This window comes from Fukomys damarensis, unplaced genomic scaffold (genome assembly GCF_012274545.1).
Source record: "Fukomys damarensis isolate Sample0158 unplaced genomic scaffold, DMR_v1.0_HiC HiC_scaffold_16, whole genome shotgun sequence".
Lineage (NCBI taxonomy): Eukaryota > Metazoa > Chordata > Mammalia > Rodentia > Bathyergidae > Fukomys > Fukomys damarensis.
This window is the reverse complement of record NW_022900928.1, coordinates 105,549,703-105,564,583: the sequence shown is the minus strand read 5'-3', so window position 1 is coordinate 105,564,583 and position 14,881 is coordinate 105,549,703. Positions and strand designations below refer to the sequence as shown.

The following is a 14,881-nucleotide window of genomic DNA, read 5'->3' as shown; positions in this document are numbered from 1 at the left end:
AACTAGAAAAAATAATCCAAAAATTCATTGGGAACCAGAGAAGACCTAGAATAGCAAAAGCTGTATTAGGCAACAGAGGCATGGCAACAAAATGTTTTCAAGGAAGAGAAGTATTTCACATCAAGCAAGAAGAAAGGAAGACAGGAGAGAAACAGAGGAGGGATATTAAGGGTGAATGAACATGATAAAAATGTACTATGTATATTGAACTTCCCAAAACATGTGAAATGATGGGGGTGGGGTGAGAAGGCTGGGGTGGAGATATGATTGAAGTGTGTTATGTGTATATACAAATCTTCCAGAATGAAACGCATTTCATCTAGAAAATATGCACTCATAAAAATATGAGAGAGAGAGAGAGAGAGAGAGAGAGAGAGAATAAGATAATACAAACTAGCCAAGTTGGATCCATTGTTGCAGTTCCAAAAATGCCTTAAGAATTGGTCTTCAGAGGGGTATACTTTGTTTTAAAATGAATTGAACTCACAAAGGGCTCTCTAAGCAAAAGACATCCAACATGCATTTAATGCTTAAATTTGGAATCAATATTTTTTCCTAGCAGTATGCTAAGTGCACCCTTAAATTAAACCTATGCCAGATAAAATTCAGTTTTTAAAGATTACTGTAAGAATTACTTCCACTGCCTGTTTTATCATACTGCTTCTCCTCCATGTGTGTCACAAATCTAACTCACATATTTCTTTAAAACATGCATACAGTGCTTACAACAGATTCCAAGAATTTTTACAAGTCATCATTCATTTGTTTCTCAAGACAACCATTGAAGTAAGCACTATCATCATTTTCTACAGAAGTAAGACTAAACAGAGGGAAATACTGGATAAATACTGAACAGCTTACCAATAGTAGGACTAGGTTTAAACCAGGCAATCATGCTTAGTATGCATGTTCTTAACCACTCCATCCTGCTGCCTCTCTCAATTCACAGCTCTCACTATCACTTTAGTATCTTCTGAAATAATAACCTTAAGTAACAATGAACATCAGGGTTCAAAGAATAAACCTCCCAGCTGAATTTCCCAGGCCATTTATTATGATTAGTTTTTCCTCTATTTTAACTACATTCAATATAGGCTTTCCAGATAGATCTCTTGGCTACCTGTTTCTCTGGCATGGTTCCATGCTCCCAGCAAAGAACCTTTCTTACCAGTAGAACTCATGGGGCATGCTAAGATGATACATCTTAACAGTGATGGCTGATATACAACTTCATGTGGTCAAGCTCCAATTGCAAAAGTCCTTATGAATTCCCACTCATCACCATGTTTTGCAACTCAAACAGATGTCTTTCTATTTCCCAGACTAGAACCAGGCATGGATTCTCCATACATGACCATAATGGTAATAATGTATTTCTTCAACTGGATTCACATTTTGGTGTTAAGAAGCTAAAAATAAAAGCTGTGGCTAGCTCTAGTTTTTGTATGCATGTATACTAAATTAAATCATTTTTCTTTAATTATATTTAACACACATTTGAAATTTAGCAATTATAAAAGACCTTTAATTATCAACATTCATTATTAGCACTATTAACATATAGTAAACACCCAGAATCTACTAAGTGTTGTACTCAAGATAAAAAGCATTAACCTTGCAATCCCACTGTGACCAAGATAGAAGACAATCTTCTTCCAGAGAGAGAATAAAATTATACTTGCCTAACTGGACAAAAATCCAATGGATGAATCAGGGATAAAACCTAGTTATCTCAACCAATAGACAAGTAGGTAAACAAAGAATGAGTATAAAACTATGCTGCTTTAAGCACATCTGAATCTATTTTTTCATGAATGTTTTTAATGTCTGCATCAAATTCTTTTATGGTGGCAAGTTTTGCTCCTGCATGGAAGTATCTGAATTGTATAAACAATCATTTGAGACTAACTCCACAATGTAAGCTTTGGCTTTCTGTAGATAATGCCACTTTTGGTAGAAAAGTAGAGTATAACTATATAATGATGAATTAAAATTGGTGTAACTGGGTCCAATTCCTAGCACTGGCAAAGAAAAAAAAATAGGCAAAGGACTTGAATAAATAGTTCTCTAAAGAAGATATAAAAATGGCCATTAAGTATTTCAAAATGTGTTCAATATCACTAATTGTTAGGGAAATGCAAATCAAAGCCACAATGATATATCACCTCATAAACCATTAAGATGGTTCATTTAAAAAAATCAAAGAGTAAAAAAGTGTTGATAGAGGAGAGGGAAATAGAAAACAATTTAATTATTCTAAGTACTATGAAATAGAATAATTATATGATCCAGATATTCCACTTCTGTGTTCAGAAAGAAATGAAAATAGGGACTTGAAGAGATATTTGTATAACCATGTTCATATCAGAATTGTTTACAACTGGTAAAATGTAGAATCAACCTAAGCATCCATCCATCAACAGAAGAATGGAAAATCAAAATATGGTACATATACCATATATATACATATATACCACATATATACACCATATACACACACACAGGAGTATTATTCAGCTTTAACAAGGAAAGCAATTTTGACACCTGACACAGCATGGATGAAGCTTGGAGACATTATGCTAAGTGCAATAAACCAGTTATGAAAAGATAAACACTGCATGATTCCATTTGTATGAGTGCCACAGGAAGTCAGATTCACAGAAAGGGAAAGCAGAATTGTCAGGGGACAGAGAAAGAAGGATGTGGGAAGTGATTGTCTAATGGTTCTAGGGCTATGGTTTTTTAGATAAAGAGTTCTAGGATAGGTAATGATGGAGGAGAATCAGTGTAAATTTATATAGCTAAAGTGAGCACTTAAAATGGTTGATAACAAATATGTATATTTTACCACAATCAAACAGAAAAAATATTCAAAAAGCCATATCAATAAATTTAACATACATCCTCAAGGTATAGGAAATGTTCAACAGCTTCAACCCAGCAGCTCAGTGATAGATATGTGAGATATATGTATATCTATCCATATATAGAAAGATATTCAGAATATATAATACTTTGTTTATAAGTAAAAAATGAATCACCTCAAATAGGTTGAGCATCCGTAATCCAAAAACCCAAATCTGAAATCCTCCAAAAGTGGAAACACTTTGAGAACAGACATGACTCCACAAATGGAAAATTTCTGACCTTATAAGATGGGCTGCAGCCCAAATATAGGTGCACTAAAAACAATGTGGAAAATTACCTTCATGTTGTGTAAGGATTATATAAATTTGAAATGTGTGCCTCACCTCTAAGGTACTTCATTACAAATATGCAAAGATTATAAAATTTACAAAATCCAAAGTACTGGTTCACAGCATTTTGAATAAGGAATCTGCCTGAAAAAAATCACACAACTCTTAAACAATCTTATATTTTATCAGACCATTCAAATACAATTTTGACTAGATTGATGTGTATACTTTTGAATGTATTCTAAAAATGTGGAATCATGCTCTTACAATATTAGATGCTTTGATATCTATCTGCTTTAGAACTTCAAAAAGAAAACAGTTGAATGTCAATTATATTATATTTAACAATTTTTTATTCATTAAGTGTATTGGTACATTGTAGTATACAATATGATGACATTCATCATTGGGAATTTGTACCTCCACACAAAAATCTTGGTTAAAAATTAAAACTAAAGTTTAAGTAATTGACAGTGACTGGAATTAAATAGAAAGCAAAAGAAGACAATAATTTATGTAAGCAAATCAATGAATTCTGACTTCTAATGTATTATCTACTTTTTCCTTTTATAAGAGGATAGCTATGTGTGATTTTTGTAATGAATGCCACTTATTTGTTTTTGTTTAAAAGGCAGGAAATTCTGTCTGAAAAGGAGGCTAAAATATCAGGTGGAAAATACCAAGGCTATGTTAGTCTGAAAACCTTTAGTCACTTAGAAGTTAAAAAAGTTTTGCTAAAAGAAGTGAGTTTTAAAAAACCGATTTAAATCTGTCAGAGCCTTTGGATTCTCCAGTGCCTCACACCAGTTACTTCAAAACTAACTCACTCCAGATGTCCTTATGTCTCATCTAATGAGACATCAAAAGCTGTATGGTGACACAGCCTCACACTATCTGCTTATTAGAATGCTATATGTTTCTACAAACATGAAACACACACAGTAGCTACTTTTAAAATATGATTCATCTAAATCAGAATTCTATTTTATATCGCAGAGCTATTAGGAAATGACCCTCTTGAGAAAGAAGTCTTTTAAATATCTGTACAATATCATTCTATGATTAGACTTTGAAAGCAGAAACCAAATCTAAACTTGTACTTCAGAAGTTTAAGCTGTGAAGAAAAAAAACAACAAAAAACAAATGAACAAAATACCCATCAGAATAGACTCCTATGAATCACACACCATGTGCAAGGAAAAACAGAGCTTCCTTCACCTCTCAGGAGCAGTTAGTTATCTTTCTTCTTCTCAAGGTACACACTCATTAACCCTTTCTGACCACCTCACTGATCTTTATTAAATGTTCACAGCATGGAAAGTCCTTAGAGCAAGAAAATGAGAACATGCATGCGGAAGATTTGGTTCTTACCCTTGACTTTCACCCTAAAGTAATATGACTGCTTGCTCATTGGTCTTCAGGTTTCAGTAACACTTTTCCTCCAAAGAATTTATTTGTACATATGCATGCTTTTATGCTGCTGCCTCCATATATGTACATTAAAAATATTTCTAACTTTGTTCACTTGGCAAATAAAACAGACTATTGTATTTTAGATGGACATGTCATTGCATGCACATTTATAAATTTTAAAACATTAAAATGTAATTTAAACTTAAATTCAGACCAACCAAGGTATTAACTCACATCTGGAAATGCGCAGTCCCTAGTTTGTATATTTAAATCACTCAAATCAACTGGAGTTCATGTAGAATCTCTATTACTTCTTTTTAGTTACACGAAATTTCTGAGAAAATCATCAACAATTTAAATAATTTTCTCAGAGTCACAGAGTTATAAATGCAATTAAGATGCAGGGTCTTGACCTTTATAATAAAATTTCTTTAACATATTTTTTTTAGTGAATTTCAAATAATACTGTCAAATTGGATCTTCCCAAATTGTTAAAATGAGATTGAAATTCTCATTAGTGTTTTGCCAAGAAACACCTTGTAAATGTTCTCATATTGTTTAATTAGTTCACATACCCCAGGTATTTCAATTTTTTTCCATATTAATTGAAACCAAAAAAATTTCTTTAGAAACATGGAATTGGAAGATAATTTAGAAGGACTCTTTAAATTTAATAGATATAAGATATTGTCCTAAAAATTCTACTCTAATAAGGAATTTGCAGGTTCTTTAATTACAGTTATTAGAAAATAACAAGGGTATAACTACCAAGATTACTAACTTCATGATTAGCGAACTCATCATTTCATTGGCAAATAGCTAACACTAAGCTAGCTAACCCCACTGCATGTGTAGTAGTTTCTATTTACTGTTCACCTATCAGGGGCACTTGCAAAATTAGCCTTTACAATGAATGGTTCATATCTTGAATTACCAAAGCTTATTCTCTTCCTTCTATTTCCACTTTCTCAGAGCCAATTCCTATGCTGAAGCTGTTATGAGAATTCTAAGAAGATGAAGTGGGACTCACAATCAAACTGCTGATCTCAGCCACCAGCCTACATTTTAATTCCAAGTGGAGAAGTTATGTTTAAACATCTCTCTCCCCTTTACAACATAGGAAGAAACAAGCAATATACTGTGCTAAAGCAGAAAATTCTAAACTATTTAGGAAGCAAAACAGTATGTTAAGCAGGGAATTTCACAATCTAATTTATACATACATAAAAAATACACATCTTTACAGAATGAGTTAAAAACTGTTTAAAAGTTGCTGAATTCATCATGCCCATTTCAGAAATAAAAGTTTAATTATCTAATCATCTATTTATAACAACCTATTAGGTTCAAGGCACTGTGGCTGAGGACTCAAATACAATAATAAATACACTGGCTCATGGCTCCTAGGCTCTCACAGTTCTGAAATAATGCAGACATGTAAACAAGCAGATATATTTTAGGTGAAAAGGTGCTAATAGAGACAGTGCACATGGCATTTCTCTTCAGGGCTTAGAGATGCTGAACAGAGTGCTCAAGCATAGACGAAAGGCAAAAACATTTACACTGACTGTTTAAATGTGTCGTCTGGTACTCTGACATATGTACAGCCTGATAAGGTTTGTTAAACTGCTTTCTATGTGGTCTTCATAAACAGGCTGTAAGTTTCTTGAGGACAGGAGTTATGTCTTTGGTTTTCCTGATGGAACATGGTACAATGCTTAGATAACTAAGGGATGAATCAATTTATTTTTATAGGAAAGCAAAACTCACTTGATTTTCATTATGTATATAATCAATAATAAATAGCACAAGGGGACATGCCATAGTCACCTTTTTAACTGAGGAAAGAGACCTCTGAAAAGTGAATTTACTTTTAGATTTTCAGTTTTGGATTAGGCCCAAGATGAATAATGAGAAAGCACCACCTGAACAGGGATCACATTTCCAAGGGCCCTTGATTAGTCATGGTACAAGCAATCAGATAATCCTCATTTGTTTTACCAATTTTTGAAAGGAATGGTGAGAAATTGTGCTGTACAGTAAATTGGGTTTCTGGATTTTCCCTACATGAACATGGGTCTTACAAGCATAACTGCTTTAGAAATTAAGCTGCCTAAACTTGCCAAACTAAGAAAACATTTGGCTCCATGAAATATTGGATGGCAGCTTTATCTCTTAAAAACAAAGCCATATGAGAACCATCCTTGCAATGTGTCTCTAAGCTCTGGTCTTATCAGCACACAGCGTGAACAGCTGGAGTTACAAACACCAGAACTATTATTAAATCACTGTGTCAGGGGGAGAAAAAAGAAAAACCTTTTATAGGCTTCAATATCTCTAAGTAATGCAATTATATATTACATGCTATTCCTCCCTCCCTTTTGCTACAAAGCATCCATTTCTCTTCATTGAAAGACAATGGATAGAGCCTTCCTTTCAATATACCTCAGTGTACAGAACCATTATTCTAGCCTGGTGTTGTGTATAGCTACTTAATTGTATATCTAATGCATACAAAATGTGATTTGGCCATTCTGAATGTTTGTTAAGTTTTATGTTGGATTTTAAAAGTCAGAAACCCACAACCAGAAGTCTTCTGACAATTCACTGGCAGTTTGATGATTTTAAACCTAATGGCCAGGTTTTTTTTTATCTATAATGTCTCAATGATTACTCTCATAGATTTGAGAAAGTTTATTACGGGAGAAACATCGCTCATTGTAATAGGAATGAGGACATGGGACGATATGTGCCATACAAGGAGGAACTTCCTAAATCAGCACTCCATCCTATTTTTACGGAAGACATGAAGGATGCTGTTATTCTCTGGAAATAACATTTTTTTAGTTGTACCTATCTGCCACTATATTTTCTGATAGAATGCACAAATATTCAAAGAACATTGTACCTTCACTTCTTGTCCTAGTGGCATATATTGGACAACTGGAAGTACTGTCTCTTGGGGCATCTCTTTGCACAGGAAGCCTGTGTCCTTTACCCTATACTTGAGAGTTGCTGACAATCATGTTGCTATTGAATAAATAGATTTTGGCTTCTCAGTATAGAAATAAAAAAAAATATCTATTCACTTTAACATCTTGAAGTTACATATTATATGTTAGACAAGTGATAATATGATGAAATAACCTGTTTTACTTTTTAAAAAAAGTTTCAGAGAGAGGGGATGATGATTCTCTATCATTCTTCATACTCTGGGAATTGATAGCTTCCCTGCACTATTTAATCTAACCTCAAAACAGAGGCTTTTAATCTTGATCCTGTGTTTTTCTTTTCTTTTTAAAATTTTTCCGGTACCAGGGATGGAACTCAGGACCTTGCACTTATGAGGCAGGTCTGGAGTCACTGAGCTAAATCCCTGGCTCCTGTGTTATTCTTTTAAAATATGATGAATTATAGTCTCTTTAGTGGATCAGCCCCTCCCTTTACATGCACACACACACACACACACACACTCACACACACACCACTCACCTCATGCCATGGCATATAATTTTAGAATTGTCAATGTTAAAACACCTCTATGTACTTCTAATTTAACATCCACACATCCACAAAATCTTCCAGCTTATGTTTTGAAATAAAATATCTATATTTATACATTGTAGACATTGGCTTCTAGAAGACCAATATTCTTAATTTTGCCAGACAGAACAAGTAACAGCTTTAGAGCAAAGTTCTTTACTGGGCAAAGCACAGTGCTGTAATTTTCAGGATTCCTTTCTAATTTACTCTTCCTGCAGGGTCAATCTGTCATAAGGGATAAATTCAAAACTATAAACAGTCATTAATACACAAAACAACCATAGTAGTTAACCGGATATTAAGAAAAAAATCACATCTGTTTAAGAGCTCTGTTCCATCCACAAATTCAGGACATCAATCCCAAGGACCTAGTTTTATGGCATGCCTTTAAGCTAGGAACACCAGGTTATAATCAAGGAAAGGAAGGTAAGACTTTTCACTAGCAGACTCTCACTAAAGTATCCTGTCCCCAGGATCCTCTTTCTTTAATTCAAAAGCCGTCAGTGGAATTGGATTCTGTATTGTCTTGAAAGATAAATATCTACTGCTATTCGCACATTAATATTTATACTATTCTGGTACAAAAAGAGGAAGAAAGGAAACACATTTCCAGGATATTTATTTGGTGGTACTTTTAAAAAAACCTTGAGATTTTGTGACTTCTCAATAGAGACAGAATTTGAAGGTTGCATATAATTTGATTTTTTCTAATTCAACACCATTTTAAAACTCCAACATGTTTCAGAGTATATATCTTAAATAACTAACTTGTAATAAATTAATCAGCCAGAAAACAACTGCAACCTTTGTAACTCTTCAAAAACATGTATTTCTGGGCATCTGTGAAATCTCTTCCTTCCATAGTAAGCTTAAAGAAGTACAACTAAAAATAACAGTCATCGACCATGATTTTAGAGGGAATATTTCAACATAATTATATGTGTCAAATATTCATTCTTCAGATTCTTATGCTGTGGGTTATAAGTAAGTTTCATTTCTTGGGAATGATCGAACATAAGCCGCTTGGGGTCCTGCCATCTGTGAATTACTCACATGTGAACACTCTGTTGAAGAGATGGAAATTTTGATTGTTTTTTTCTCCCCCTTGGATATTGGACTGAAATGCAACTGAACATGGTTTTTTTTTAGCAATGATTCTTTTTTATATAGGTTGCTACATGGCTACATTATCACACACTGCCCATCTTCATCATCACTTATGGAGTCATAGGAAGCAAGGACAGTGCTATTGAAGCTATAGATACAGGAGGCAACTAGGAGTGGAACAGAGCCAGAAAGATGAAAAAGATTCTGGTCGCTGAGTCCATGCTTGCTGGGTTTAGGTCCTTAACACACAGAGGGGCTTTGCATTGTGCTTTCAGGTCAGAGTTAGGGTCACTTGGCTCCTATGACTCCACTGAAAGGTTGCCTCTCTTATCCCTGAGCAAAAAATGAAAGCAACTATATGGGTGCTTACAGGAAACTACAAATGATCATCCACATAGGGTTGCCTATGAGAGATAATGGGAACACTATTAATAATTATGCCAGAGGAACAGGCATGAACTAATACTGCTCTAGGTGAACTTCATCATGCTTTCCCCGAAGAGATAATGTAGATCTCAGAGATCATCCCCCAAGTGTCTCAAAGCATTGCATTTTTGCTACATCCCATTTTATTTCTGTCCAGAGCTGTATTATCAATAGAAGTTGAAATAAGGAGTAATTCTAAATTGTCTAAAAGTCACTTTAAAAAGTAAAACAAAACAAATAAAATAACTTAATAACATATTTTATTTAACCTACTATGCCAAGTATATCACCATTTAAGGAGATAATACTAATGAGACCTTTTACATTATTTTTCTTACTGTAGTCTCTAAAATCTGGTAAGGTATTTTGAAAGGTATTTTAATTCATATCAGACACAATTTCAGTGTTCATTGACCATGTGCAGCTCATGGTTATGATACTGGATGATGTAGTTACAAGGAGGCCACAAGTTTGAATATGCAGAAATACATAAATAAAATTATAATACACACATTTTGTATTTTTCTCCTAGGTTAAAAGATACCCCTTGGATTCTTTATTTACTGACTTTGCCTGTCTGTTTCCTAGGGTGAACCAGTTCTTGAAGCAGATAAGCATTTACCTAGTAGATTCTTCGGGGAGAATAGACAGGATGGCTGAATTAGATTAGTTATAAATTATCAGGCTGGTTAATTGCTGTGAACCTCTAGGACTCTTCCTAGACTTATATGTATCCTGCATTCCTGAGTGCAAAACACATTCACTCAGTGGCTTTCAGGTACTTGGCACTAGACACTAAAAAATTAAAAAGGCACAATGTATGTAGCTAGAGATGTATATCTTGATGAGATTACATAGAAGTAGCTATAATAATAGCATCATCTATTGCTAGTATATAGTTAATATATAGTATATATTGCTATTTGGTTAATACATAGTATATATTGCTAGTATTGCTAGTATGTAGTTAAAGGGATAACCACTATTTACATAGCACTGACTATGTGCCTCTGAATGTGAAGCCTTACAGTATTCATGAAATTTATTTCACGGTTGAGGCTAGGGAAGTCCAAGACATGCTTGTATCAATGGCAAGGCAAGGATCAGACTTTACTTTCGGGTCTAAGATCTGGTCTTATGAACAGAGAACATAAGAAGACAGGAGGAAATCAGTGTTTTTCTTGTTATTGTTGATAACACAGGGACTTGGTCCATGTTTGGTAACTTGCGCAATAGTGAAGCACAAGGATTTGGGGTACCAGTATTTCTTCTGGAATTAGGATATACATTTTTGCTGGTAATAACATATCTTCCTGCCCCACATTCCAATGTGGAACTCACTAATATATTGTAGTGAGGCTCTGAAACCTATGAGAAAGATAGCTGCTAAAATTTCCTCTTACAAAAGCAATATTGGTATCATTTGAATTGGTCTAAGCACTAAGTCTGAATGATAGAAACATAGAAAAAATCTTGATGGATTTTCTGCATGAAGACACTGGAAATACATCAATGAAATACAATCTAATTTTAGGGTATATACCTCAAAGAATACATATGTAATTAGTTATTCTCTTTTTTTAAGTTGCCCTATCATTAGTATAGTTCCCTTTGCCCAATCAGATATATTAAAGCTTAACATTATCTCAATTAGTGCATGTTGAAAAAAATATTTGTAGATGGGGAGGGGAGGAGGGGGTGAAGGGAGGGCAGGGGTAAGGGGAAAGATGAGAATCAAGACTTGTCATGTAGAGGTACAAGATCCCAACAATGAATGTAACTGTACTGTATCCCTAAAATGTACCAATAAACTCAATTAAAGCTGAAAAAAAATACCTCATTGTATCATATACAGAATTGGCTTTGTTTGTATTCATCACAGATATTAGACATGTGATTTTTATTAGAGTTCCATGAAATATATGCCCTTAAAAGGACAGAGTTTTTAAAAGGATAGCAAGATAACATGACACATTAAAATATTTGAAAGATATTTTGTATCTTTAAGGAAAGTAACATTCCAAGATAGCACCACAAATTATTAGTAAGTACCCAGTGATGTGGTATAGCAACTCCTACCTCATAAACACTGACACAGGTTCTTGCTAAGAAAATTATATACAAAACTAGGAGAATTTGTTTAACTCATTCCACATCCCGATAAACCTATAAAATGTTTTTCCCCCCTTCAGGTGCTATAGATGAGACAAAATTGGAAGGAGACTTGCATTTAGACCTCTAATATGGTTATGTTATTAAAGCCCACCTATTCAAAACCTAACTCTCCAGCTGTTTGGATGGATGAAACACTGTGACAGCTGTTTAAGGCAACTGAGAATTTAGGAGAAATATAGTTTTTACCCTAACAGTTGTATCCAATTTATAACTTAATTTTTCTTCAATCGGAATGCTAAATTTTATTAAACCATTACTGACACCATATATCCATACCATTGGGAGCCTGAGACTCCATAACCATTCAAAATGTTATGACTGTAAAGCACTGTGTTAACACACCAAAAAGTTCACTAACTATATCCTTGTGTGTCATGAAGAAGGAGGAAGAGAGATGTGCAAGAGCTCAGAGTGCTAGTTTGTGCTGATTCAAAGCAGTCTTTGGATCAGATTACCTGAGTTCAATTCCTAGCTTGGTCACTTCTTAGCTAAATGGCCTTAAACAAATTACTAATCTTCTCTCTGCCTCAATATTTTATTAATAAAATAGATATAAACCTCTCTTTCTTGTGGAAGTTTAGATGGCAAAGGAATTCACTTAAAACAGCATTTAGCACATAACGAGTACTATTACAAATAATGGTTATTTCTTTAATTATATACTAGCAATAAATGTGTTATCTATTATTACAACTACTACTATGTAATCTTACCAAGATATATCTTTCCACCTGATTATTAATTTACTCAAGACCAACTGTAACTACTACTACACATCTTGTCAATCTATCTAATTGTCTAATTCGCCCCAAGTCTCAGTCCATGGGTAAGGTCTTTGATCTTTCACTACAAGTGCCAACAGCAGGATACCTACTGAAACAACAGGTCTCACACTCTGGCCATCCGGGTATGAAGCTCTTGGCTGGGCATCAGCAGGTGGCCCAGGTGCTGGATCACTGCTTCTCCTCACCAGCAATGGAGTGCCTGCAAGACAAAGTAAGAGGTGAGAGGCCACAGGACCCTGGGGAGAGAGAGGACATGGCACAATGCATTTTAATTAAAAAGGTTTGCACCACGCTTTATGGGAGAATATTCTATTTGTAAGGATGCTTGTGAATTAATTCATTTAATGGTCATTCATCATCTATATGTAGAATGGCACATATAAACAAAATTTGTTCAAATTGTGTCTTTCCCCACTTACATTTTAAAACAGCCATTGCATTTAACAGAAATTGTTAGGCTATGCAAAAGTGAACAGCAGGCAATCTACAGAGTGATCTAGAAAATGTATGTAAATATTAAGAAAAAGAATGATTATCCAGAAGATGAATAAAGAGGTTCACAGAGACAGTGTAATTTGCTGTTCAGTAGAATTAGAAGTATAGTTATTACTGCCATTTGGTTCTTTTCAAATGATGATACAGACTGAAATAAATTATTTGCTGCAGTTATAGCATTAATGTCTATTTAAGTACACAAAGAGATTAGTTTCATTCTCTTCCTTTTCTCATAAAGTATATAAAACTGATAAAGAAAATACGTTAGCTCTTCTAAAAATATATCCTGATTTCCTTTTAATTTAATAAAAGCTTCCACTATTAAATATTTGAGTCAGTTATTAAATTCTGAAAAAAGATCATAGTATTAGAAAGTTCAAATGAAATTCAACCTTAGCAGAGCTAGTGGCCTAACTACTCTGACTGCAATTAGGTTTAAAATAATGTTTCATAGAAAATTGGCCACTACAGAGAAGAAATCTCAAAAAAAACTGCTTGTGGTTTAAAAATCACTCTCACATAAAAATTAACTTGTTATCCTTGTGCTTTTGGGAAAAGTATTAAAAACAGTTGAAATACAACTTCCCATTTATCGATATTCTGAAAATTACTCCCCAACTCAATCAGGCTATTGCATTTTAAAGGAACATTTTTCATCCATATTTGAGTTATTTACAAATGTTATTTTATATATTCCTTAACAATTTTATTCTGGACAAAACATAGAATTGCTAAAATTCTTCAGCCTTTTCTAATTAGGAGTTACTTTCCTAAAATAATGTTTTCTATAATAAAGAATTAACATGTTACTTGAGATTCGGAAACTATGCCAAAAGTTATTACAAAGTCCAAGTTTACATTCCTTATTTCTTTTGCTTTTCATTAATTAGACCCATCACTATGTTATTCTTCACCCTTCCATCTCCATTTTTAAATTTCTGAAGCAAATAACTTAGCAATATTTGGACTTTTGGCAGTTGTTTCATGAACAAAATTTTATTTTAAAAACAGGAGGAATCAAAACACAAAGTACAATAAAATCCATTAACACTTTTTCCCTTTTTCAGCTGATATGACCACTAAACTCCTTTCTGATTAAGCTTCTGAATTGCCAGTAACATAAAATTATCAGTAATATAAGTTAGTCTAATATAGAATGTAATCTTTACTGAAATCCAGTGAATTCCATAAAATTTTGGCTTATTTCCAAGCATTTCCCAGATCAGGATAGGACAAGTCAATAGTCTCGAATTGGAGGGGAGAACAACCAGTAACCAAGGAAGGTTCTTATGGATCATTAAGGCCCTTTCTTTCTCAAAAACATAGATTTAAATGCAGAGAAAAGGAAAGGTTAGTAACCAAGAATTTTAGTTAGGTGTCTTCAGCTAAGTTGTGTACCAATATATCAGAAATTATGTGTGAAACATGAGTATTTTGGGGGTGTAATAAAAATACTCTTAACCTATAGTACATAGTTTTCCTTAAACTTTTAAGGAATACTTGTCATATTGTCTGCATTTCCTGTTTCAGTGACAGCATGTTAATTATTTAAGACATATTTTTAGAGTAATATGTATTCAGTTTTGTGCATACAATCAAAATGCCATAATACTATAATGTGTCTCTTGGGCCAGGGATTTAGCTCAGTGGTTTGATGGCCTGCCTTGCAAGCACAAAGGCCCGAGTTCAATCCCCGGTACCAAAAAAAAAAAAAAAAAAAAAAAAAAAAAAAAAAAAAAA

General features: G+C 33.8%; 1 protein-coding gene across 1 annotated transcript in view; it reads right to left on the bottom strand.

Annotated features, from left to right (window-relative positions):
* The window catches only part of Pard3b (par-3 family cell polarity regulator beta), a 1,085,411-nt gene that overhangs the window by 545,206 nt on the left and 525,324 nt on the right, over positions 1–14,881 (bottom strand). The window contains exon 8 of the mRNA XM_033763978.1: positions 12,736–12,845. Coding sequence (XP_033619869.1) covers positions 12,736–12,845 — 110 coding nt within the window. The remainder of the gene's footprint in view (positions 1–12,735; positions 12,846–14,881) is intronic.